A 26,927-nucleotide genomic window follows, 5' to 3' on the forward strand; every position below is an offset into this window, starting at 1 on the left:
TAAAATATTGTGTTCTCCATACAACCTGACATTGGCGAAGTAATTGGGCTCAACTGGCACGCTCGAAGCGCTTCAAATTAAGTACTGAACTAAACTTAAAAGATATAATTTGACTGAACTAATAGTTCCTGGGAGCTTTGATAATTAGGTTAAAAAATGCTCAGATACATTACTTAATAGTAAAAAGGAATAATTTAAATACATTTAAATTAATTAAACGTGAGGAGGTTTCTGCTACTCACAGATACTATATTTTTAAGCTCTGCTTTTAACTACAAATAATAATGTAGAGGACATTAAATATATTTTTATCAGTTTAAAATTCGACAATCAGATTTTGAGCTAGGTGTTAGCAGCGCCATCTATGTAGAGTGTTGCGTTTTCTTATCTAATACTATAATGAAGTCTTAGTTAAATTGAGTAATAAATTAATATCAATTTTCTACTTTATATTTGTTTTAATGATACCGCAACAAAATTGATTATAGCTAGTGCGGTAGGAGCTTGTTATAATTATTATGTTCTGTACAGTTCTTAATTATTGTTTCTTTTTGACATGCTTCCTCATGACAGCTTTGAGTTTTGACTTTGACAATTGACACCATATTAATGCTTAAATTTAATAGCTTGTTGACAAACAAATCAAGCATTTATTTTTAATAAATACTTTAATTATATTGAAATTACAAGCAGATTTTAATATGGACAACGCGTCTAATGAAATTTGCAAGCTACCTACTAAAAATCTGATTGATCCAACGGGATTTGATGTTACAATGAGTGCTTTATTGATTGGCTTAGGCGCTGAAAAATATATTGAAATATTTAGGTAATTAAGATTATCCTACTGATACTTATGAAGAATATTTTTAAAAAATATTAATTAATGCTACTACGTTTCTATTTATAGAAAACATAACATTGGCCAACTTACTTTGATGGAATTATCAGATGAAGATTTAGACAAATTAGGTGTCGATGATTATGAAATAAGAGTACGATTAATAGAAGAAGTCAAAAATTTACCAATTTATGACGAAAAACAACCGTAAGATTATTGATAATCTGAAAACTGGCTTAATTATATTTCATTAGAATAATATGACTTCATTGTGACACAGTTGAGCAGAACGCAGTTGTATTGTAGTATTATTTCCATTTTCCTGATCTTATGAGACAAAACTGGATATTGAGTTTCATCTCTTAACCCATAGTTTATAAAAATAAAATACAAAAAATAGAATCAATACTCAGATATCTCTTACTATAGAAAAAATATAAAACCAATTTCCCAAAAAATATATATTGATTAACATTTTTTTAAAAACACTTTAAAAAAGGAAAGGAAAATACTGGTACTTTTTTTCTTTCCTAAGTGTAGAATAACACTTAGAAAATAGTATTCTCTCTTGGCAAATGAATATTCTAAGTAATTATCTTTGGGTAGCGGAAATTTATAAAAATCTCCCTACAGAGATGCTATCAACAAATATAAGTTGAAACAAGCATATAAAAATTTCAACAGCTCGATACAATTGTATGGCTTAGTTGGTCAGGGTACTTTGACAATTTCCAAACAGGTGCAGGTTCAAATCCCACGATGTTCAAATTTCTATGTTTTCTTAATAAGTAAGTATATTCATATTTATGTATTTTTGCAGAGCTCATGCATCTAATTTAGATCTCATGGAAATAATAGATATTTTAGAGGAAAATGCACAACATATATATAGAATTTACTTAAGTATGATGACAAACTCTCTAGCCCTCAAAAAGAAAAAAATTGAGGATTGCTTAATATACAAAGATAAATATGCTTCAAACATTTCTATTGCCACACTGAGTAATATGACAAACATTTTAAATTCTATGGATATTGCACTACATACTCAAGTTAAGGTGAGTTAAACAAAAAAGAACAAACATAGTTTTAGGTAATTTTATAATAAATAAATATAACACTTGAATTAAAGATTAAAAAGAACTGGATTTGTATTTGTTACTTTTTAAACATATGTTGAACATATCTTTTATATCTTAATTGGAAGTTAGATATAACAGATATGTTATTTATTGTAGATCCATTTCATTTCTTTTTCCATCTCTAAGCCACACCTTATGTATATTGCAAAAATATTATTTTAAGATTTGAAGAACTATTTATTACTACTGTGTGAATAAAATTATCAGTAGTAATAGTTCTTCAGATCTTATATCTGTAGGTACTAAGAGATCTTTATAATTATATGAATTTAATCACCAAATATCAGTATTCATAGCCACATCTGTGGATTTACACTTAACAGTCACAGTGTAAAATACTTATATTTTGCGTATTTGTTACAGATAACAAGAAGTTCAAAAAATAAGAAGATTAAAAAAATATTAATTGGGTCTCTAGGTAGTGCACTTGCAACTGTCATAGCAATTTTATTTGTTCGTTCTTTAAGAAATCTTGAGTAAAAGTGTGAAATATATTGTTAAATATTTCATTATCAAACCCGTATACTTTAAATTATTATTTTAGAAAACATGATAATTTGGGTGTAATGGTGCTTAAACTTGTATCACTTAGAAACCACCCAAGCACTTTGGCCACTAGGCCATAAATTCTTGTAATGTAAAACTAAGTCGAAATTCTTATATCACAACTTAGTTATGTTGGATTGAAAATGTCAAAGTAGTTCGACATCTTTTCAAGTAACATTTTTAGAGTTTGTGCTAATGTAGGTAGGATGTTTTAAAAAAATAAAATTATTTTTATTAGATTTGGTTTGGTGTATTTAGAATAAGAAGTTATCTATTTGTAAGGAGTATAGATGTGTGTTCATATAAGCGGACATGTGGTCGCATTTATGGATACGTAATCACAAGCTTGGATGTGGAAGTGATATTACACGAATTTCAGAAAAAACTCGAGACCTCAAATTTTCCCGATTCGCCCGATTCGCGTTTGTCTGCCTTTTTTTTATTTGTCAACATAAAAATGTATGTGCGAAATAAAAAAAATGTTTATCTGTGTCATAGATCGGATCGGATATAGATCCGTAGTTAGTCATAATTATAGTAAGTAACTTTAAGTCATGCTTGAATTACTAGTGGGGCCTATAAAATGGAGAATAAAGGGAAAAAAATATACCCAAATATTACATGATAATCAAGTGCCTGTTTATTGTGTGAAAAAGGAAGCAGACCCTCAGGAGGATAAATAAATAAATCGGAAGTGCTAAGTGACTCAAAACAGCCGCACAATAAGTAAATCCAGTTGATGTGACCTAAATCGCAATTGTTTCGACCTCATCAATTAAAAAGTGTAAGGTAAATGATGAAGCGGGCAGTGGCAGTGTTTGAACGGGCCGGGCGGGCGTGACGTCACGGCCGGGCTCCGGAAGTGACCCGGAGGCTCCCTGGACCGACGGCACCGTTTATTGCAACCGAACGCGCCAATTGAAGCGCGTGTCCGCTGCTCGCCCACTCGAGCGCTGCTCGCGCCGTAACTCGACTTCGACTCGTAATATGTACGATTTTGCGCATCACAAACTAATATATAAAATTAAATATTTATAATTTGTTATTGTGCTAATTGTGGAAAATGAAAAGTTCGCTTTTGGGCGTTATTGCGATACTGATACTGAAAAATTCCAAAGCGCAGGATGTTATTACAGGTAAGTAGATAGTTATGTATTTTTTTTTATTTTGGGCCTAATCTTTATTGTTTAATATGTTTTCGTATATAAACCTTATAATTAGTTACGATTTATTAAAAAAACAAATGTTCAAGAAACTTTAAATTTTATAATATTACAAGATTAATCATTACATTATTTGAAAACTGCAAATGTAATCTTTAGGTATATCCTGATTATTGGCAAAAGTATTCTCACTTGGTATGAGTGTAAACTCCAACCACAATATAAGTAGGTAGATATTCAATTGAAGCATATCTCTTCAAAAAATGCATAATTACTGTCTGGAGAGTTTTACTTCTTAGTGAGTTGAGTCCAAAATTTTATCTCCACTTAACTTTTTACGTAAATATATTGTTGTTAATGATGATATTAAAATAATTCATTCAAAATATGTACAACCCTTTCTAGAGTGGCTTTGTCGTTATCGGTTTTTTAAAACTATATAAATACTTTATTTAAATGATTATGTATAGTCATCATATAAACATTTAAAATAGTTATCAGCGATTTACATATCATTTATATTGTTTACACTAACACAATCATACTTCAGTGGAAGGAGTCGTAGGGAACACTGCGGAATTGCCTTGCATCGTCGTTGCTGAGAAAGCAGATGACAAACTGAATATCTTAGCGTGGTACAGAAATGGATCGACAACTGCCTTTTATAGGTGATTATTTTTACTATAATATTTGTTAATTAAGTAGCCTTATCCTTATAATAGGCGTTTAGACAATCTATGATATATCTACATTTAGAAAAAATATTACACAAATGTTTTTATGACGCCAAAATTGACAAATTATTACTTTTTTGGGCCTTTTAGTTGTACAATATTTAGTCCTAATGTATAGAACAACATTTAGTTTAGTACCCATCGTAACGTAATTGGAAAATGATTTGTGACCTTAAACGCGTGGCGGACCCTACTACAAACCCACTGACATTGTAATTATATTTGTTGCCTCATTCATTGATGAACATTAATATACCTACATATTATAAAATATAACTTCAAAAAAGTTAGTATAATATGAAGGCAGGGGTAATTTTAATAATGTACCCGTGTGACCCATGAGTCACCTACAGATTCTTTCATTTTATAATATTTAAAATTATCTAAACATTGAATATAAAAAATACATGGCAAAAATTGTACTAGCAGTCGGGACCAGCGCGGAGAAGGGAGTGTGATGTCTTCAAACAAAAGGTACAGGCTGGTCTCTCAGAGCGACGGAGTAGACAGGCTTCAAGTGCTGAATGTACGTCCCTCTGACGCCGGCCTTTACCTCTGTCACGCAGACTTCGTCAGCAGCCCTACACGCAAGACATATACACAGTTAATTGTTATTGGCAAGTTTATAACTATTTAATTTTTCCTCTACTATAACTGGACTGATTTTAATTGAAAACTTATACCTTTTGGAACTATTTATGCACAACAGTGACATGGGTCGTAAAGTCCACGAAAACATTTACTATTTTAATAAAATAGAGCTCTTGAAATATGAATCTGAATTGATTTTATTTACATTTCTTATTTTATTTTACATTTATATTTCTTTTGGAAGGTTGTAAAAGTTGATATATTAATATCCAAAGACTACACTATACAACGATATTTGAGTAGATTAACATTGACTGTTAGTTGAGAAGCCTGTAAGGCTGTAAGCCGATCTTAGATACTAGGACTTGTACACGTGCACACATAGATAAATCACAATTTTAAGATTCTTAATCATAGAAAGACCTAAAGAATATATTAATTTTATAAGACGACATAATCACACACACCAAATACTATACTATAGGTTGTCGTGGTATAAGCGTGCTATTTTAAAAGCGACGGTTCTAGGTTTGATTCCTACTCGGAGAACGAAATATTTAATATTTTCATTTCTAGGCTGTGGTAACGAGGCAAAGTTCCCCTTAATCTACCCTACTATGTTCAAAATTAAGCGTAAACCAAAAAAATACCATAAACATCGTAGTAGAGTTGCGTTTTGATTGATAGCAATGGCTATGGGTTCAAAGCAGATTTATAAGTTTTTACTCTATCTGGCTAAACAATGCGTAGCGTTGGGTGAAATGGGCTGAAAGTGGATGAAGTGATGAACTCCGTTCTCGACTCACCGCCAAATTATCAAGACATTACCGAGTTAAAATAGAATCCACAAGCGCCGGGCTTACAGTCAGACATTGTGCTATTATGCCACAGCAATGTCTGAATAGGTGAATAGTTTAGAGTCTGAACAATTAAATAGTAAAACGTGTTTTTAGCTTTAATATTATTAAACTTGCAATATTGATTGCACTGTCAGAATTCTATATATATTGTATAGGTAGGTTATCTACTATTTCTCAAATTGTAAAATAATAATGATGATCAGAAAATTAAGTATTACGATCTGGTAAAAATCTGAAAAAGAAGTTTAAGCTATAGCTATGACAGCTTTATCTCTTTTTTTACATCAATGAAAGTAAACGGTTATCTGAAAGCTGGTTTGCAAATATTTACCTTTCTAGTGAAATAGCGCTCCGGCTTCTATTAATTGGTCCGCGGGTTAATGAGGAAGCTGACAACGCCGGAACAATTCACTCCATTTACCACCAATTACGTGTTGTAAATATTACATAATAACTATATTTAAATTTTCTTCAATTATAAACTTGTTTAAAAAAATAATTTTATTGACATAATTTGAATTGGTAAAAATCTTATGCACTTTTTTATTTTTGTCTAGTTTAGTTTCAATTCTTCGTTTAGTTAGTATATAGTTCGTATAGCATAAGTTTTAAGTAAACTATGAACAATTTTTTTTTTAATTGTTACTATAATATGTTAATTACGGTACCATCCACTTGATTATGTCTCACTTAAGTTTTTAGTTCTTATTATTTTCTAAGTATAAGATCAAATCTTATAACCTCTTAGGATGTCTGATCAGAGAAAGCAAGGTTCTGAAACCCAAAATTTGGAAAGGGAATGGTGGTTCGTCAACATTTTTTTTTCCTTACTTTCCAAATATTACCAAAAAGTAGAGAAAATGTTTCTTTGAACCGATGTATATTACTTTTTTTTATTTTCTACAGAACCCCCGCAAAGGTTATGGGTTGTGCACGAGAATGGGACCCGAATTGCGATGGCTAGTATTGGTTCTAACACCAGCAAAAACATTGGCCCTTATTACGTAGGAGATACGATTCACCTCGTGTGTGTCGCTTACGAAGGTAATTTTATAATTTCCATTTACCATATTTTTTTTTCTTCAGGGTAGGCAGAAGGAACCCAGACACTTCGTTGCCCGTTTTCCGCCGAATTATTCGAGGCATTGTGTCACCGTAAGATGTCAACTGCGAGCTTAATATTAAAATTCCCTCTAGGATCGAACTTACGACCGTCGCGTTACAGTCACATCCTCGTGCCCCTGCGCCACGACCGACTTTTTTAACATAATATTTTTGTAATATAACAAAATATTTTAAATTTTAGTACAATATTGATTTTAAGACTATTGAAGTGACAAAAAAATTATTAGATTGGATTTTTTGTAAAATCATATGTGAAAACCGTTTAGATTGTTTGTCTCTTTCTTTTTATATGAATAGGCACTAGATCATTGGAATGCCTAAATGGCAGTCACAACAGTACATAGACCACTACAAAAACCATTTTTATAATGTAAATTTTCTTTATTAATATGATAGGTAAACCGAAGCCAACGCTGTCCTGGTGGACGGAGCAACGATTTCTCAAAAACACTAACACACCGCTCTCGGAGCAACGTGTACGCAGTGATCTTATATACGGTCCTCTGGGCAGAGAAGACCACGGCCGAGTTTTCACGTGTTATGCTGAAAATAACGAAAAAACGGAAAAACTTGCTATTGATGTCGTTATTGATATGTACTGTAAGTATAATCTATTATTTAATTTTATTAAACTACACTTTTCCGTTGTTTATATTGTATAAACAATAGTTAACAGACCATCATGGTGCAATAGGCTTGATAGTAAACGCGATGGTTGTAGGTTCGATCCCCACTTGGTATAAGGAATTAATCAATAATAGTTCTACGTTCTGTAGTTGAAAGTTTTGCTTAATTTGGGTTGCTGAAAAAAGCTGAAAAAAAACTAGTTTTATTAAATCTGTACGTCAATGTATAAAATACTTTCTTATAAGAAAGTATTTGTCATACATATCACATTTCAAAGTCATGATAATTATAACATTAGCGCCACCTAAGTATAACGCCATTTAATATTAGGCATACCTAAATATAGTTCTACACTGCTCAAAACAAAAAGGGATTTGTGTATAATATTTTAATGTAAATTAAAAAAACCTGGTAACGTTTACTTTAGTGCAGTACCTGCTAATGGAGATCTTATTTTGTATTGTAGGTTACTAATTGTGATCATATTTAAAGAACTATAAAAACTCTGACACACGCCTACAAATAAAATCTTATTAAAAAAATATTACATGTCATAGAGTATAAACGTTTTTGGTGTAGACGAACATGGCGAAGTAGAAGTAATTTTTATATTCAGTACCACCACAGCTGGTCTCGGTGAGGCCCGCGGGTGGCGCCGACGTGGCTGCCGGGAGGGTCCACGCGGGGGAACCCTTAGCGCTGCAGTGCCGAGTCATAGGAGCTCGCCCGCTACCCTCCGTCATTTGGCGACTGGATGATTCACAGCTAGTGAACTTAGAGCAGAATGTTACGGTAAATGTCAAACTCCTTCACAATTACTGTCTTGTGCTAACTTAAAAAGAGAAATGTAATGATACGATAAACATTAGTTATAACATTTAAACATAAAAAATTACCTACTTAACTAGCTACATCTACAAAACTTCGTATTTAGTAACCATATACTGTTAATTGTATTAATATATGTTAAGCAAGTTTTCTTATATAGATAGATTCGTCTCAACGCCTGGTCGTAAGCGAGATCCAGCTCAGCATCACGCACGAGTACGACGAATCGCAGCTCACGTGCTGCGCGCCGGCGCACCAGCCGCGCGCCGAACAGTTCATCTGCGCTACTAGCTTTCCTCTCACCGTTCTCTGTAAGTTGGAAATTAATAGTATGTGTAACTCAGCTTCAATTAATAAAATTAATGACTGTTATAATATCAGTCGTAGCGCAGGGACACAAAGTATGGCTGTGTACGCAACTGGTTGTGGTTCGATTCCTACTTGAGGAAATGAAATATTTTGATATTTTCATTTGTTCAACCTGGTGTCGGGTGTTCCGCCTCTCAACACGCAATGCCTCCAGAATTCGGTGTAAAATGGGGAACGAAGTGTCTTAACACTACGTTCCCACTGCCTACCCTGCTGTGTGCTAGATACAACATGAAGTTGAAAAAAAACTGTTATATCATTTTATCTCTTCACCAGATCCTCCAGTGTTACAAATTGACGTAGACGAGGAGCTCATTAACAACACTCTGTCCGTGATAAAGGGTTCGAACGTTTCATTGAATTGCAGCTACCAAGCAAATCCTTCTATTTATCAACTTACTTGGTTCCATGAGGTAACTAGTCAACAATAATTAATTTAGTAAATATTTTTGTCTACTATAGGTATCTGTTCTAAGATTTAATAGCCAATCATTATTTATTTATTATGATTTATATTTTCATTCCTTCCCTCTGGTGTCGAGGTAAAGCGCGGTGTTGACTTTGTTTTCGTTTTTTTAGCCCTACGTGGCTTTATTTGTTAAAACATAAGTATTGATATTTAATCTTATATATGATTTCATTTTCAATTTTCTATTTTATATTATAGGAAGATATGTTGTCTCACAGTGTATATGAGAAAGCTGTAGTACCAGTGTTAACACTTCCAAACGTGAGCGAGGAAAATGCAGGCGAATACGTTTGTGCTGCCACCAATGACGAAGGCTCTACCTACAGCGAACCCGTCATTATTGACGTGACATGTAATGCTACTTTTTATATTTTTTAACTAGTAATATATTTTTATTATATTTGAATACATTTTATTAACTATTGGTTAACTCCGTGGGCGTAGGAATGTGGGGAGGCAGGGTAATTCACTAACTAACCCGCCTAATAAATTATAACATTTGGCCGAAAGAAGGAATCTGATGACATCATTTCTTTTTCCACTTCTTGCTTATTTTTTAAAAAACAATATAAGAGTTCAAATTTAATTACTAAGCGTCGTGAAATTTCAACATAAGTACTATGGTTTAAAGATGAAAAAAAAAAACTATTTTAGATCCACCTTTCTGTGACGACGACGAAGCCTTAGTTGAATACGGTGTAGGGGACGACGAATGTGTCAATCTGACTTGTAAAATAAAAGGCAACCCAGAACCGACTACTTACTACTGGCTGTTGGAGAATATGGATGCAAAGCCACGGGAAAGCCAGCCCGTCACTTTAGAGACAACGGAGCCTTTGTTAATGTATAAGCGACCTAATGGAACCACATGTAAGTAGCATTTAGAATATTTAAATTCGAGAGGCCAGTCGTGGCGCAGGGACACAAGTGTGTGACTGTATACGCGACTGGTTGAGGGTTTGATCCCCACACGAGGAAGGGATATGTTTATTTAAATATATATTTTCATTTCTTCCCTCTGGTATCGAAGCAAAGCGCGGCGTTAAGTTCCGCTACTCAACACATGATGATTTGATTTAATTCCCTTTGCCTACCCTGCTGTGTTCGGGATACACCGTGAAGCTAATAACAAAAATAGAAACAAGAACTTGAAAGTTAAGATACTAAAGTCCACTGTTTGATATAAGTAGTAATTGCCATAAGTAAATATGATTATCTACATTGATTTATGTTATTTTGCGGTTACAGCTAAAATTTCATGCTGGGGAGTCAACGGAGTGGTTAGTAATGACCTGCAAACGAGTAAGTGTAGGTTCATGGTTACGGACCAGACGGTGCCGTTCGCGCCCACCGACTGCCTCGCCGTCAAGAGTACCGCCAAAGAGATTACGGTCACCTGCGATAAAAGTTATAGCGGCGGTTTGGAACAGGTGACTATTGAAAATATTTAGAAATTTAGTTATAAAATTCGATTTCTGAATGGAATTTAGTTTACATATAATTATTATAAAATTGATTTCATTTACTTTGAGGTATTTGAGCATTTTTTTTATTGTTTTAGAAATTTAAATTTATGGTAATGTCTTTGGATACCGAAGATCAAATCGTGTCAATTATTAATATGGAACCCAAGTTTATGATTGAGGAACCAAAGCAAGAAAATTATAAATTTGTGATTCTCGCGTTTAATGATAAAGGGGAGAGTGCAAGCGTTGAGATTGACAAGGACAGTATCGTTGATGAAAGTGAAGGTATCATATTTGTCATTTTAGCGCACATTTAACTTTATATAATTATCAACATCTCAAGATATATTGTTATTTAACTTAGTATTTGAAAGTTGAAACCCTTTTATAATATATAAAATTTGTAAAAACCCTAGTTTTTTTTCTTCACGCAGTGGGAACCTAGTGTTAAAACACTTCGTTCCCCACTAGCAATACTAACGCCGCGTTTGTTTTGTTACTTGAGTGAGGATATGAAAATTACACATTTCCCCGAGTGACAATCGAATCCACAACCTTTGTATTTATAGTCAGAGGTTATGCTGTTCAACGTCCTCAAAAACTTCTGTAAACTTTTGAAATTAAATCCGTATGTAATAAAATCTTAATCAAGTTATACATTAACTGTAAATAATCAGCAACGCGGGAGACGATCAGCGCGGTCACGAACATAACGACGCTGGCGCTGGCGCTCTGCGGCGGTGTGGCGCTGCTGGCGCTGACGGCGTGCGGCCTCGTGCTGTGCGCGCACGAGCGCGCCGCCCGCGACGCGCCGCGCGCTCCCGACCCGCCCCTGTGCGCCTACAACACTGATGGTAATCCCCTCTAACGACGTTGTTAACATATATTAACTTCACGCAGTATCTGGTATATTTATAGGGTAGACAGAGGAAACCTACTGTCTCAGCTCAATTTTTGAAACATGCGTTTTAAATTGTGGAACTCAATATCGCGTTTTGTGTTGTTACCAGAATGAGGTGAACGAAAATATTTCTTTTCTTCGAATGGAAATCGGACTGACGACAGTCATATTTATGTGGCTTATAAAAAAACATTAAATTAAACAACATTAACTACAGGTACAAGCAGCGCATAAAAATTATAAACAATAATCCTTTTCTTATTTAATATCCGATATGTTTTAACTAAACCTCTAGCTATTCTAAACCTAAACGCATAGACTATAAAGCTAACGGTCGGAACATAGTTGATTTCTCAAAGCTTGTTATTAGAATCAAACTGCGAGACATACCACGACAGCGACGAGGGCAGCGAGTGCAACGTGCGGCGCTCGGAGTCGTTCCGGCGCGCGGTCACCAAGTACCCGCCGAGGTACGACGTTCAGCGCACCAGCTCGTTCCACGCGCACTCGCCGCACGCGCCGCGCCTCGCCGCCTGTCGTCACTCGCTGCAGAACATCAACCGCAGAAGGGACGCCGACCTGCTGTGCGACCACCTCGTTGTTCACCTGCCCACTGATGCCGACTACAATGTGCCTAAGCCGGTATGACTCTCCTCCAATTCGAAGGTTAAACAGACTCCTAAGCAAATATTTTACATGAAACTATCAAATATTAACAATGATATTTAAACACACGAATAAAATTACAAACAAGTCCGTAGAACATTAAAAAAAAACAAAAAGATTAATCCAATATGCCACTACACAACAATGCAACAGTAATACTACTTATTAGTTGTTATAAACAAGTTTAACATTATTCTAGATGAACACGTTCTACACGATGCCGCGCAAGATGCGCCACAAAGCAGCCAAGGAGATAAGCGACGAAACGTCAGAAATGACGCAGAACTCGGACGGGTTCTCATTGCCGCCGCCGCCCGACGAGTTCGGCACCTACCGCGCCGCCGCGCGCATACGGGACGTGCCGCTGAAGTGCACCCCCACATATACCACCATCACCAGGCACAATTCCGTCAACAGAGACCCAATTAAGTATATGAACACTGTGGGACTACCCACTATGCCCACAATGCCCGGGATGTCCACACAAACTGCCTACACGTATCCAGATGACGATCAGGTAAACACGAATCCTTTCGATGATTCTTCGTAGTGCAATTTTATACTTAGGTACATTTAGTGAATTAATATTGTTTTATTTCTAAAGGACTTGCTATATGGATTCGAAAGTAAATATACGTACATTTAAATGTCTATTTAGATCTCACTGTATAAAAATCACGAAGTAACAGAATGAAACAACAAATTTACTTTGAATGACAATTTATTTACAAAAATAGAAATCACAGTGGACTATGACTGGCAGAACCACTTTAATATTTTTTATTTGTAGAAGCACGTTTAGAAATAAGTAATTTAAGTAGCTTACAATATCGCATCGAATGTATATAGCACTTAAATATATAGATACTGAACATGATTAAATATTAAGTTATTTTAATTTGTCAGTCACTCACTGCCATCCTATAGATTAAATGAAATGATACAATATTTTACTTTATCATTCTAAATATTTGATGTAACAAAATATGAACTTTTATAATTTTATTGTAATTACAAATATATTATTTCAGAAACATGTCAAGGCAATTTTATTTCCTAAATTAAACCATTGTATTCATATGAACTCGGAATCCTATTATTTTAAATTAATCCATACGATCAAGGTGCGCCTGCGCAACTGTAAGCTTATCTATGAGGTGTTGTGTATTTGGCCGGCTCTGCAAAAATAAAAATATATAATTTTTTTATGTGTGAGTAATGGCTATCAAATAACTACAATTAAATTTATGATTTATTACGCCCATTTGCGTGGAATTAACACTTTAAGGTAAATGAGCGGAGCGGCTAGCATACCAACCAGTAATTAATATAATTAAGTAATGGAAACAAAAAACAGTTCTATAAAAAATGTTTTAACAAAAGGTATATGTGCAACAAATTGTATTAGGAAGCGAGAGGGGAGATTGGATAATGGAGTCGTATAGTAAATAGTAGGAACACCAGGCACCTGCAGCGCGGACAGAGCGGCCTCGTACAGGTCCTTGCAACGCGCGAGGGCGCGGCGACTCGGCGCGGGCGGCAGCGGCGCCAGTTCAGCGCGCGCGGCTCCCAGCAGCAGCGCCGCCGCCGCGCACACGTGCGACTCGTCGCCACACCCCAGCCACACGCGCTCGTTCACGCTCACCAGCCTGCAAATATATATGTACACGTGTAAACATTAGGTCAGTCGTGGCGCTGCACTCGATGAAATATTATTTAAATTTCGTTGAGTGTAGCGCCACGACTGACCTTTTCATTTCTTCGCTCTGGTGTCGAGGCAAAGCGCGGCATTAGTTCAGCCAGTTAACACACAATGCCTGCAGATTTCGACGAAAAATAAGGAATGGAGTTTCTTAACGTAAGGCTAAGTGAATCTGATTTTTATATACATTCTGGAGCCTGTACTTCAAGAAAACAAAATGGAACCTTAATCGGCGTGAGCCTTATTCACAATTTTTAAAATTATTATCAAAAAGTACAATTTTCCAACAAATTTTATGATTTAACATAATAGTATTATTTTATGAAATTGTTTCAAATACAAAAACACTACACTCACTTTGTGTATATATCTAACACCTGCTCCAAAGATACTCCAATGTTAAGCACAGCTCCAAATACCATACTTTTTTCGGCTTGTAACTTGCAGCTCATTATTTCTAATTGTCGAACGATAAAATCTGTAACAGATGAATGTATAATATTATAATATAATTATTAAAAAGGTTTCCATCAGAAAGGCAATATAAATATCAGAAAAGCGCGGATATATCTATAGAGATATAGAAGAGTAATAAAATCATATTGCCTTCTCATACTTATATTGTCTTAATATATAGATATTTAACATATAATTAGCACTACCTATTACCTCGATGATACAATGAACATAAAGGTAAAAGTAATAAATACGAAAGTGTTTAAAAAGCTAACAAACAAAACTCTCATTCTATTTCTTTGTTATTATTACAAAGAAATTCGTCAGATATCTGCTATGTAAATATTCTACTGCCATCGGATTCAAACTCGTGTAAATTTTGAAAAAAGTCCGCCAGAAGTTGGCCTAAATACTATTGCATATTTTTTATATTGACAAATAAATAGATAGATACAGGTAAAGTGATAAGTGTATTTAATTAAGGTAATCGTGGCAAAATAAGACAGCTTCTAACTGTAAACAAGATAGTCATGAGTTCCATCTCCAATTGGGGAGGCGTTTAGTGACACTGAGCATATTTCGAATTTAGGCGGAAAACAGTAAATAAGATTCTCTAAAAAAAATTAAAGAATAACTCACACAATGGGAAGCAGTGCCCAGTATTGACATACTCCCTGCCCAGTGCAGTAAGTTTACTGAGTACGGATGCTAAGCGTTCTTCGGGTGAAGCGAGCGCACGTGCGGCCGCCTCCGCCTCACCAAGGATGTTGCTCCAGATATTCTCCACCAGCAACGCGTCGTTGTGCCCCGAACATTGCACTATCGCCAGTTTACACTCCCACAGGTTGTAGCGGTCCGCATATTCTTCGTATAGCTGATATTTTTTTATTTATGTAGATTTATTTTGATAAAACAATGTGTATTACACACTTCCACTTTAATTGTATATAGATATAACAATTCTAAACTATTTTAAACTTCCCAGACATGTAGTCAAATTAACGACCATGCATCTCTTAATACTAAAATTGGCTTTCATATTTTTTTTGAAGAAAAATGTTTTATTTTAGTAACTTATAAATGAAATTAGATTTATATTACTTAATTTAATAAATTTAATTTGTAACACTAATATTATATAATATACTTTATATACTACACATTGAGTTATGAAAACAGCCTGATTCTTAACGAGATTTCTTCTATCTCATCTTGGGGAAATGACACTCGATACGCAATACCTTAAATTATAAACTAAGGGTTCGGTCTGAGCAACCAGCATTTACCTGCGTGATCTCAAGTAGCTCATCGTCTAGCCTCTGCAGGAGGTGCGCGGAAGGGTGTGCAGCGGGCGCGGCGCGGAGGGCAGCGCGCACGGCCGCCTGCACGCGCGCCACCTCGGCCGCCTCCTCCAGGCGTCGCAGCAGTTCGGCGCCGCCAGCCGCGCGCGCGCCCGCACCCCGCACGCACACCACGCCTGACGACACCCACGACATGCGCTGCGCCAACGTTGCACCCGTACTGTAAAATATAATTCTAAATGAACTTTATTTAACACTTTTGCTATGCTATTAAAACACAACATACCCAGGTTTGGTGGCTAGCCCCTCGAGCACGTGGGCTGCGGCGAGGTGGTCGCCCGCCTTCTCTAGAACCTTCCACAGCAGGTCGAGCAGCTGCAGCGCGGCAGGCGCGGGCGCCTGGCGCGCCGCCGCCTGCAGATACGTGCGCAGCGACGGAGGTGGGGCTCCATTCAGAGACAGCAACTCTAATTATAACACATAAAATATTTTGATTTTTTTTGGATATGACTGTGAGTGTGACTGAAAACGGGACAGTTGTGAAAGTGTGTGTTGAAAAGTATCATTTTAATATCCCCACTCTGGTAACAAGACGAACAGCGTTAAATTTCGCCAGTTAACCCGCTTTACCTCGAAAATTGAGGAGTTGGGAAACGGAATGTCTTAACAGTAAGTTCCCTCCACCTATGCTTAACAGCTAGGCTTAACAATATGGCCAATAAAGAAAAATAGCAAAAAGATTTAGAGAAACTCAAATCTGATGGTTTAATGTAACGAAAAAATATTATATCACTTATAATTTATTTCCCATTCTAATTTTTTTTGACATACTACACACATTACCTGATCCAAGATTTTTCGATACTAGCCACTCGTACACAGCGACGTGTAGAATTTCGTCATCTCTACACAAGCAGTCCCACACCAATTTTCTTCCCTATAAATTAATATATAATATTTTAAAATATTAAAGGGATTGCACGCTTTCTTGTTATTTTTTCACCTTATAGAATAATAATATTTTTTTATTCTCCTAATAAATAACATATTAAAGCAAGTATGCACCTATTAGTTTTCTGCGTTTTAATATTAACTTAGTTCAGTTAATACAGCGTTTTTTTTAAATAAGCTAATTCAAAAATCTCTTCGATTAAAATTAATGTATTTTATGCTGCTCTTTTCAGCACAACTGCTTTTCAAACGTGTGTTACCAATGCACTTTTAAGCATACTGATTTAATTAATTATTCGACAGTATATGTAAAAGTCTGATATGAATAACGCTCATTTAATTATAAATTAAATTTTAATGTAAACTTGGTGTTATGTGTTCGGCTCCCACTCGGGGAAAAAGGGTATTTTCATTTCCATCATAATGTAAAACAAAGTGCCGCGTTAATATTTGGACTTAAGGCACGCATCCGTCTCGAATCCGAGCAGAAAACGCAGGTTTTCTGTGATCACAAAACAAGGAAAAAAATAACCTGGCAATTAGCATCAGCAGCGGACATGGCATGCAGCGCGTCGGCGGAGGCGGCAGCAGGCGCGCCGTTGGCGGCCGCGTCCGCGCTCCGTTCGTACAAGCGGTCCAGTGCGTTACAAACCTCGCGGTACATTTCCATTCTGAAATAAAGTAAATGAGTTTAAAAAAACACCTTCCCATTTTTGCCCGCATACCAATAGACAGAGACCTAGTGTTAAGACAATCTGTTCTCCAAGCACCAAAAATTTTTCCAAACTTTGCGAGTTGAATGTCAGAACTCAACGCCGCGCTTGGCCTAACAGAATCCAGAGCAGTGAAAAAAATAATATTTTAAGCATAATAATTCTACCGAACGAAGATGGAGCCATTCTCTACCACCACAATACCCATATCCGTATGCCTAAAAAAGGTACACAATATCATTCACAATAGAATTTTTCATTCGCTTATTTTTGTCCAAATCATTTTAAACAAAAATAACGGACCTCTTTCTATATACATATTACAAATAATAATAAATTTATTTTAGTTTTATTTAAAGTGAATTGAATTGAATTCAATTTGAAATATGATTATATTTAAAATACACTAAGCAACATATGAACACTTTAAATATGTTTAAAATATTCAAATACCTTCTATAGTAGGCCAAGTGACCTTCTCTGTCCTGCGAAGGCTGATCGCTTTTGTAGTAATAAAGCGCTTTATCTTGCGGGTCTATTTTGCTGGCGCACGCCACGCACAGCTCCACCACACCCGAGTAGAAACCAGCGGACACCAGTTTAGAGCACACAAGAGGTAGATTCACATTAGGTGCTACATCCTAAAACATTTTTTTGTCATTATCTTCATGCTGCATGTTCTAAACAGCAGGTTAGGCAGATGGAGCCTAGTATCATAGACAGTGACACTTTTCCTTACGCAACGCCATTTTTGAGCCATTGCATTCTGACTAAAGGAATTTAACACCACACTAACTCTTATTACCAAAGTGGGGAAATGAGAATAGTTAATTTCCTGAGCGGTAATCAAACAACCGTTGCGTTTACAGTCAGATGCAGTAGCGCTGCGTCACGAAAGGCTTTACAGTTGCAGCTTTACGCTATATCCTTTCCAATCCCTCACTTTTCCTTTACATTCACACACTTGTGTCCCTTGGCCTCAGCTGAGGTTAGTCATGGCTATTTTAAACTATTCTGCCCGGCCTATTTCATAAATAATATCAAATAATAAAATAACCAAGCAAATTCTTATAATTACCTTGCAAAGTTTCAAAGCTTGTTGAAGCATTTCTTCTCGTTCAGCTGGATTTTTTTGCTGCTTTGCAAATATTAAGAGTTCATTCGCCTGAAATAGTAATATTTATTTACAAAAAACTATCAAAGTTACTTAAATTAATTTCATAATATAATACTTTAAAATGATAAAGAAAATGATAAAGATGTTTACTAAATGATAAAGTTTGTAAAAGAAAGAATTTAGAATGAAAAATCTGTATAAAACAATGTAAAATACACTCACTTTAGAACAAGTGGCATCTTCTTGTCTATATAAAGTGGGGCAAAGTTGCCTAAGCTTTTGTGAGATTCCATCAACGGAGGCGTTATCGCGTAGATATCCGGCCACAAGGGATCCCAACAACAAACATGCTACTTCTTGACCTCCTACCAATAGTTCCCTAAAAGCAAAGTAGAAATAAAAAATTCTATAATATAAAAAAAAATATTTGCAAGATCTGCAAATGTTGCATATTTTTCAAAATACTACAAGCCCGATAGACATTGTCTTGTCTGTTACTAATGTTATCAAAATAGGCTCATCATGCCAAAGTTGTACTACTATTCCAGTATCATTTATGGTGTATTTTCAAGAAATTCAACGTATTTTGAAACCATCTGAGAACTTTTAAAAATATACACACAAAATTTTCTCTAAATCGATCCAGCCGTTTAGGTGTGGAGTGACAAGAAAATATATACAGGAAATTTATATATATAAAAAAAAATAACATACCTAAAACTCGCCGCTTGTAATGCACTCTGCTGTTCAGGAGGCAGGCTAGCTGCTATTACATGAAATTGGTGTTCACAAAGTACTTTCCAAAGACTCAACATTTCTATTGCCATGGCTATAAAGAATAAAAATAGATTATTGATGTAATTACGAATTCTATCGAGGCAAAAAGCGCGGCGTTGAGTTCTCAACACGCAATGCCTCCAGAATTCGGCGGAAAGAGGGTAATGGAGTGTCTTAACACTATGTTCCTTCTGCCTATCCTGCTGTGTGCGGGATACAGCGTGAAACTGATTTCATTTTGATTTTTTATTTATATTTTTTACTCATAAATAATTTATCTTAATGATTTTACTTTAATTTGTTGATAACTAGTGTTTTTCTCACCGTTACATGTTTAGGTTACACTTGGTTACATTTTAATAATATGTATTTACATATTACACATATGAAAAATCTACGTGTTCATCGGTGGGGTGAGAATTTATTTTGTACTGTGTAAACATAATAGTGTCTAACATAAAAAACCAAGTTAATAAAATACTAACTGATGAACAGCTTTAATGAATGCAAAGACGCTTGTTCCTCAGGCTGCGTAGCGGCTACCACACGCATAAACGCAGACACACGTTGCAATTTCTTCACTATATATGCACAGTCTTCACCAGTTACCTTGCTTGACATCTAAATTAACAAACTTTAATATTTAAAAGTATCACATATACAAAAGATTTAATACACTAATATGTATAATTTTACTTACAAGCTCTTTGTTATCAGCCGTCATTGATTTAGTAACGCATTTCAAATTCCATATAGGAGAGAATATCCTTCCCACATAAATATATAGGCCGTTATGTTTCGCACTGTACTCCACTTGCATCGGATAGTTATCTCTTTGTTGCTGTGTAACATTACCCATGAAGGAAGACTGGTTAAAATTGGTTGGACCCATCATGTTTTGTTGGTACCCTTGAGGCATCATGGACTGATTTGGCATACCCATTGATTGGTTCATTTGTAGTTGTTGGTAGGACTGATTTAGTTGACCCTGCCTCATTTGATCTTGAGGCCTTGTTGACATTGGTGTTGACACTTGTCGCGGTGAAAATTTCGGAGAACCTTAAAGAAATATGACAATAACATATTGACAATTATAAAATCTATTTTCAGGGTTATAACATATTTACTATTGTAAAATTAGTAGCAATTTTACCATTTGATGATCAAAGAGATTTACCATTTAATGATTAAAGAGATTGGCGGAACTCAATGCTGGGCTTGGTGTTACTATATTGAGGAAATGAATATAATTTAAATATAATCCGCGTGGGAATTAGACTCCACAGCTTTTTTTTTAGTAGACAGAGAAAGATACTCTGGGAAAGATACTCTGTTCCCATTAAGAGATACAAAAATTAAAAAGACTTATACCAATGACGTTAGTGGTTTGCGAGTGCGTAAAAAGAGGCACGGGCGCCGGCTGGCTGCCGTATAGAAAGAACGCGCGCGCCGCCCACTCGCTCACCGATGCGTCGCCGCCCGACGAGTCCTCACACGCCAAGTACACAGCGCACGCGCACGCTTGCTCCGCTCCTTGTAACTGAAATACAACTTTTTTTTTAGCTTCATGCTATATCCCGCATATAAAGGGTGGAGGGAACCCAGTGTTGACACAAATTTATCCCACGCACCAGCCTATTTTCGACACATTATTTGTTTAGAGTCGGATGTCGTTCCACTGCACCATAATGGCCCCAATATTCATAAGTGCACGTGGGTTATTATTCACCAAGTTAGATTGAGACTAATTATGTAGAAACATAAGGAGAAAAGTATTACATATGTTTTAAAACATTTATCTTTTTACAAAATATTATATAATATAATAGCTAGGTATAAAACTAAATAAAATAACAAAGTCGTATATTTATAAGAGAAAGAAAATAAGGTGTAGAATTAAAATAAAATAAATAAATAAATAAATAAATAAATAAAATATAAATAAATAAATAAAATAAATAAATAAATAAATAAATTGTCACTTACAATAACATAAAATGATCACATTTCATAAAAATATATGCAAACCATATGGGTCATTGATTACTAGTATGGCCACGAAATAAGTATACATGGATTGTACGTCTTTATACCTGAAACATATCCTTGACCGGCTGCGCGTCCGGTCCGCGGTAGTCGCGCAATAAGGTACGCAAGAGGTCCGGCGCCGCGCCCGCCGCTAGCAGCGCCGCCCCCCACGCGCTCACCACCGCCCATCGTGATGATGACCAAATTTCTAAAAAAATATTTAACATATTTTTTTTGTACTTCAAGCTGTATGTCGTACAAAGCAGTGTAGGCAGAGCGAACTTGGGAACCTAATATTAAGCCACTCCATTCGTCACTAAGACACTTTCCTTCCCCACTTTCTGCTAAATTCTTAAGGCATTACTGTCGCATTTACAGTCCCACGCTTATCCTGGTTATTGACTACCACAGTATTACTACAGTATTCATAGTATATAATTTGTTTTTAAGTGACTAGTAGAATTAAGTCTGTTTATTAAATTTCTCATAATCTTTTGAATGTTCTTAATAAGCACTAATCCAGAAAAATGCCAGTTAGAGATTGATGTTAGCAAGGCAACTTCTGCATATTTTTGTGTTCTCTACTGTATTCTCTCTGTATACCATAAAGTATATCTATATTTCTGCTTATTTATCAATAAAATATAAACAACAAAACTGACCTTTTTTGGCAAGTAGCGCAGGTGATATGTGGTCGGCGTGCAGCGGCGGCAGCGCGGTGAGTGCCCACGCAGGCCCATCCAGCGCCAGCACGGTGTGCGCCTCGCTGAAGCCGGGCGCCGGAAGAGCGCGCGACAGACACCACAGTGACTCCGCCTCGCCGCCGCCCGACGAGCACACCATCACCAGTGTACCTGGAGAGTTTAAAATATATATATTTAATTGATAATTGCCACGTAAATGGTTAGACCGACAAATACTTTATGACGTTAGTGAACACTGGCACGAGTCTAACTGGCACATGTACAGTAGTGTGCATAATATTCGTCATTGTGTGCGTTTGTACAAACTGTCGCAGTATATGACTCAATGTCGCGTTCTACTGTACTTTTAGTGTTGTGATCGGGGGGTAGCGGTGAGGAGCGACGGAGTGGACGGGGGCATCTCTTTGTCGATATTAAAATATGCATTCTCGTAATGTAGGCGCGATAATTCGTAAAGTTCTTGTCGAGTTATTTAATTTTTTTTCATTAAACATTGGGTGCCATACTTGCAAAGTGACATACTTTGACATCAATAAATCTAACAAAGAAATGCGCTGATATTGATAATAACTTATACACCAAGGTTGTGTTGATTACTTGATAAAATATGTCATTATATTGTTAACTTAACAATTATTTAACAAAATAGCTAATATTACATTTCGCTTCTCTTCTTACTAGACTTCAAAAGTATATAAAATAAAAGGACATTTAACAAGAAAACATACTAACCATTGTCATATACAGCACTGTGCACTTGTTTAGGTTTCAGCACTGAGGCATTAGGTGTGAAGCCAGGAGGCAGTCTCACATGAAGCAATGAAAGATAATGCGGCCTTTGGGATCCACCTTGGCTGGCACTAAAAACATATTTGTTTTCATCCAACATTATGCTATATATGATTTTTTTAAAAGTTTTTAAAATATAACAATTGCAACTTAAAAATGTAGAGTATTAAACAAATGTATATTACATTAATAGATGTATATTTAAGAAATATAAATTAAATAGTAGTATAGATATTGTGTAGTATAATAAACATATTGTGTTAAATAAACTGATTGAATAAAGATTCTGGTACTCCAGTTAGTCATATTCAAATTACGATAAATAAATCAAAATATAAACATCCTTCAAAGGAACTTGAAGTTATAAATCCTTTGTTTTGATTTAACATGGCAGTCATTTATATGATAAAACCAATTACAATAATGTAATGTGTAATTGTGTAGGGATATAATATATTGTGTCCTAAAATTACCACAAGATTTAAATGCAATAAAAAAGACATTCTTGTGATTTTGATTTTTATTAGTCTATAATGTATGGGTTATTAATACCTAATTAGTATTAGTATTTTGTTGATGTAAGTTTTTTGTCTAGTAATGGCTTGTGGTGGTCAGATTGTTGAACTTTGACTTTAAACAACCTGATATGAAATCTCATGTTGCTGAGTGACATTAGCAAAGGGGTCAATTTTAAAATTAAAATTCAACTGTCAAATTGTTGATTTTCCAGGGTTTGATACTACTGTAAAAATGAGAGCAAAATTTAATCTTGCGTTAATATAATATAGATCAAGAATTATGTAAATTAACTTACTCTCCACTGCCAGCACTAAAATAAAGTCTAGCCCCGGTCTGTGTGACTGCTACTAAATTAACATGATCTGATTCCATTTCTTCCACAGCTGATATTGCTATGACTGGCTTGAAGTTATTAGCTTCTAATGTCCTAGGCAAAAATATACATATTTTAAAAACATTTTCATATAATACTAATAATAATACTTTACACATCCACTTTACTTTTCATAATTGGTTACTATATAATAAGTAATTTTAAATTTTTGAATTTTATACTTACTTGACAATATCCAAAGCTGCCGACACAATCTTTCCTTGAGATAATCTCATCACTTTACTTATACCTTCACCATCAGCTCCTAAATCAAATATTTCTATACAACCTTTTTCACTTAATGTGTACAGAATGTGACGAGAATTGTCTACTTCAATTTTTACTATGGGATCTTCATCATATAAAGCGGCATTAAGAAATGAAGGTACTAAAAATGACAGAGCACTTGTGGAATGATTTACTTTTTTACAATGTTTGCCGAACCATCCTAATTGTGCCTGGAATTTTAATTTACAATTTCATTTGTATAAATTGCTTATTGTAGAATAACTAGAGGACTTTATTTTTTAATTACTGGATTTAATTTACCTGATATGTTATTTCATATAAACAACCATCTTTGCCTCCCATAAATATTCGACCTTTTGAGGTAGATTTGACACATAACATTGATGCACCATCAGTAGGTAAAACAAAAACAGGTTCAGGCACTAGGTGTATTTCTTCAAAATCTGCATTTCCTTCTTGTTTACTATTTGAAAATGTTACCCCTGTTTAAAAGTATGAATGTATTTTTTTTCTATTATAACCATTTACACATATTTGACAGATAAAGACTCGTAGTCTTATTAGTGATATTTTAATATGTTAAATCGCTTTATGGGTCTTTAACAAACTAACAACATGGTTACAGTGCCGAAGCACAGTGACCAATCCTGCAATATGTATTTGTAACTCTCTTTTATAAATAATAAAAGAGATTTTTGTATATTTAAAATTTTATAGTTAGATAACTCCAAAGAAAGAAAAAAGAAAAAACAATCATTTCCAGTTATATTTTTTGTAAAAATTCTATAGTTTGTTGTATAGAAAAAAATAAAATTGCCATCAACTCACCTAATACCACTATTTCTACAGTTGTTGTTAATACTAATAAATATTTAACAAAACTTTGAAAAACTCCAGGTTTAGGCTTCACTAACCCCACACTAACAATAGTTTCACCGAGGCCATCAAAATAGGCTACATCACTTCCATGTTCAAAGGCCCAAACATAAATATTACTATCTATTGCCAACCATACCCTGCTTATTTCTGGAAAAACTCCCATTAAACAATGGCACTGCATATCTGTCGTATATTATCAGGAATATTATTTTTATTTTTTTTATATTTTCAAAATATAACTAATGATAATTTAAATGTTCATTATGTGTGCAATGCATAATGAACATTTAATTTATCATTAGTTATACTAGGCATATTTGTTTAAAGAAGCACAATAATTATAAAAATGTTAACTGTAATAGAAATATTAGTCCAAGTCTATATAAAGGATACGGGCGAAATGTTCCATTATTTCCGGTGGCAATGGAACTTTGTTCAATATTTTCAATTGTGATAAATTTGGATGATTGAGTAAAGCAGATAAATTTCTGTAATCTCCTGCATTTAGGCCACTGCATGTTGGGGTTCCTTGAGACGCTATACCAGTTATCTAATGATATAAGAATACAAAAATGAAACAAATATCAGTAGTATGACAGTAATTAAACTTTAAATTTTGCAACAAACCTCCAAAAACGAAGGGCGGGAATTGTCGGCACTTATATACCGATCAAGAGTACATCCAGCAAGTTCTAAGCACTCAAGCTGCATCTTTGGTGCTTCAGGCTGTCTCAGTCTTTCAGATTCACTTATCACACTCGGCATCTAATATTTCCATAAAACATGATTTTAGAAAATTTTTATATTATTATTTTTTTAGAGGTTATGTATGTTTCACTGTCACTAAATACTGTCAAATTTTATAGTTGACGATACTCTTATTTACTCACCTTGCATCTGTATTAATACTGTTTTGGCCGTGAATGTCTATGTTTATTATAATTAAAATGTCATATTTAACAAAGTTGTCGTATTACAAACTATTTTTAGCTTTTTAAGTACCAAAACCGGACACTTGGGACATTTAGTCTTTACTCTTATTAAGTTTTTAGTTTTAAAAACAAGCGACGGTTACGCCAATTACCACAGATAAGGTTTTATTCAGTATAATGTTCCTTGGTTTTACTTAAGACACAAAATACTACCTAATAATTTTTGTTCTTTTTTTTTTTAATTACATGCATAAATTTAAATGACTTAAAACAAAAAAAATATGTTCACAGATGTTGAAAAAAGGTTATTCTGAAATCGTTACCATAATTATGATTATAGGATAAAAGTATCTCTACTTTCTATACATATGTATTAGTTAAATGTATTAGTTAGTTTATTTTGAAGCTGACGTACTAATACTATTTATATATTTTTTATTATCTGGGACATAGCTGCTGTCAAGGAATATATACTATAGAGGTAGAGGTATGGACTAGTGCCCAGTAAATGTGTTCTGTGCTAGTGCCGTATCCATATATGAAAAAGTGTCCATCAAAAGAAATAAAATAAAGGTGGCGCTGTGATACCATAGGATATACCATTTGGTACACAATAACTTACGATTTTTTTTAAATACCTATAAATTTTTACTTTTTTCCTTTATCTATATATATAAAATCGAATGGTCACTCACTCATCACGAAATCTCAGAAACTACATGTGCTAGGAATCTGAAATTTTGCAAAGGAGTCACTTATAGGACGTAGGTACTCGCTAATACGGGAATTTGTAATATTCAACTCCTAGGGGGTTGTTTTTGGGGTTGAAAGTTTGTATGAAACTTCGTTACCATAAATGCTAGGAGTCTCAAATTTTGCATGGACGTCACTTATAGGACGTAGGTACTCATGGAGACAGAAATTAATAACAACGTAGTTCACGCAGGCGAAGCCGCGGGCGGGCCGCTAGTCTATGTTATAAGACGTTGCTTCGTATCAAATTTCAAGATTCTAAATTAGGTTTTGATTCTTTTGAGAGTTTCTAACCTCGGCTGTAACTTTTGAATGCGTTGGCTTAGACGTTTAATTTTTTTCACAACTCCAAAGGG

At 34.9% G+C, this 26,927-nt stretch overlaps 3 protein-coding genes across 7 annotated transcripts; 2 read left to right on the plus strand and 1 right to left on the minus strand.

Annotated features, from left to right (window-relative positions):
• The first annotated feature begins 579 nt into the window (after positions 1-579).
• LOC146527721 (uncharacterized) lies at positions 580-2,477 on the plus strand. Its single transcript, XM_085204667.1, has 4 exons — positions 580-829; positions 911-1,048; positions 1,662-1,899; positions 2,347-2,477. Exons 1-4 carry the CDS (start codon positions 702-704, stop codon positions 2,461-2,463), a joined length of 621 nt encoding a protein of 206 aa, XP_085060793.1. The 5' UTR covers positions 580-701; the 3' UTR covers positions 2,464-2,477.
• A 439-nt stretch (positions 2,478-2,916) lies between these two features.
• Positions 2,917-13,364, plus strand: LOC146527722 (neural cell adhesion molecule 2-like). 5 transcript variants are annotated; one of them, XM_085204662.1, is made up of 16 exons: positions 2,917-3,665; positions 4,243-4,360; positions 4,853-5,043; positions 6,784-6,921; positions 7,399-7,602; positions 8,246-8,421; positions 8,618-8,768; positions 9,103-9,239; positions 9,494-9,647; positions 9,950-10,165; positions 10,544-10,725; positions 10,857-11,046; positions 11,439-11,615; positions 12,033-12,304; positions 12,528-12,845; positions 12,933-13,364. In XM_085204662.1, exons 1-16 carry the CDS (start codon positions 3,593-3,595, stop codon positions 12,972-12,974), a joined length of 2,739 nt encoding a protein of 912 aa, XP_085060788.1. In that variant the 5' UTR covers positions 2,917-3,592; the 3' UTR covers positions 12,975-13,364. The 5 variants fall into 5 exon arrangements, with proteins under 5 accessions (XP_085060788.1, XP_085060789.1, XP_085060791.1 ...); XM_085204663.1 differs by having other exon boundaries at positions 4,856-5,043; XM_085204665.1 differs by lacking the exon at positions 4,853-5,043.
• Positions 13,032-25,958, minus strand: Nup154 (nuclear pore complex protein Nup154). Its single transcript, XM_085204661.1, has 25 exons — positions 25,777-25,958; positions 25,514-25,651; positions 25,280-25,436; positions 24,836-25,069; positions 24,308-24,489; positions 23,945-24,216; positions 23,681-23,812; positions 22,810-22,937; positions 22,036-22,227; positions 21,439-21,581; positions 20,717-20,885; positions 20,046-20,404; positions 19,831-19,966; positions 19,283-19,397; positions 18,791-18,947; positions 18,530-18,616; positions 17,905-18,092; positions 17,271-17,409; positions 16,631-16,724; positions 16,074-16,254; positions 15,773-16,007; positions 15,126-15,360; positions 14,388-14,508; positions 13,797-13,977; positions 13,032-13,506 (listed from the first exon to the last, which is right to left on the minus strand). The coding sequence occupies exons 2-25, from the start codon at positions 25,649-25,651 to the stop codon at positions 13,435-13,437; spliced, it is 4,047 nt and encodes a 1,348-aa protein (XP_085060787.1). The 5' UTR covers positions 25,777-25,958; the 3' UTR covers positions 13,032-13,434.
• Between the last annotated feature and the right edge of the window lie 969 nt (positions 25,959-26,927).

This window comes from Heliconius melpomene, chromosome 20, assembly GCF_056956725.1.
Source record: "Heliconius melpomene rosina isolate 202511_hmr_F chromosome 20, ASM5695672v1, whole genome shotgun sequence".
Classification (NCBI taxonomy): Eukaryota; Metazoa; Arthropoda; class Insecta; order Lepidoptera; family Nymphalidae; genus Heliconius; species Heliconius melpomene.

What these genes read in the sequence shown, in the direction of transcription:
- LOC146527721 (XM_085204667.1), top strand. Translation starts at nt 702, where the DNA reads ATGGACAACGCGTCTAATGAAATTTGCAAGCTACCTACTAAAAATCTG. An exon ending in AAATATATTGAAATATTTAG is followed by an intron (nt 830 to 910) that starts GTAATTAAGATT and finishes TTCTATTTATAG; the next exon opens with AAAACATAACATTGGCCAAC. An exon ending in ATTTATGACGAAAAACAACC is followed by an intron (nt 1,049 to 1,661) that starts GTAAGATTATTG and finishes GTATTTTTGCAG; the next exon opens with AGCTCATGCATCTAATTTAG.
- LOC146527722 (XM_085204662.1), top strand. Translation starts at nt 3,593, where the DNA reads ATGAAAAGTTCGCTTTTGGGCGTTATTGCGATACTGATACTGAAAAAT. An exon ending in ACTTAGAGCAGAATGTTACG is followed by an intron (nt 8,422 to 8,617) that starts GTAAATGTCAAA and finishes TTTCTTATATAG; the next exon opens with ATAGATTCGTCTCAACGCCT. An exon ending in GCGACCTAATGGAACCACAT is followed by an intron (nt 10,166 to 10,543) that starts GTAAGTAGCATT and finishes TTGCGGTTACAG; the next exon opens with CTAAAATTTCATGCTGGGGA.
- Nup154 (XM_085204661.1), bottom strand. Translation starts at nt 25,651, where the DNA reads ATGCCGAGTGTGATAAGTGAATCTGAAAGACTGAGACAGCCTGAAGCA. An exon ending in TGTAGAAATAGTGGTATTAG is followed by an intron (nt 24,490 to 24,835) that starts GTGAGTTGATGG and finishes ACTTTTAAACAG; the next exon opens with GGGTAACATTTTCAAATAGT. An exon ending in GCAAACCACTAACGTCATTG is followed by an intron (nt 20,405 to 20,716) that starts GTATAAGTCTTT and finishes TATTTCTTTAAG; the next exon opens with GTTCTCCGAAATTTTCACCG.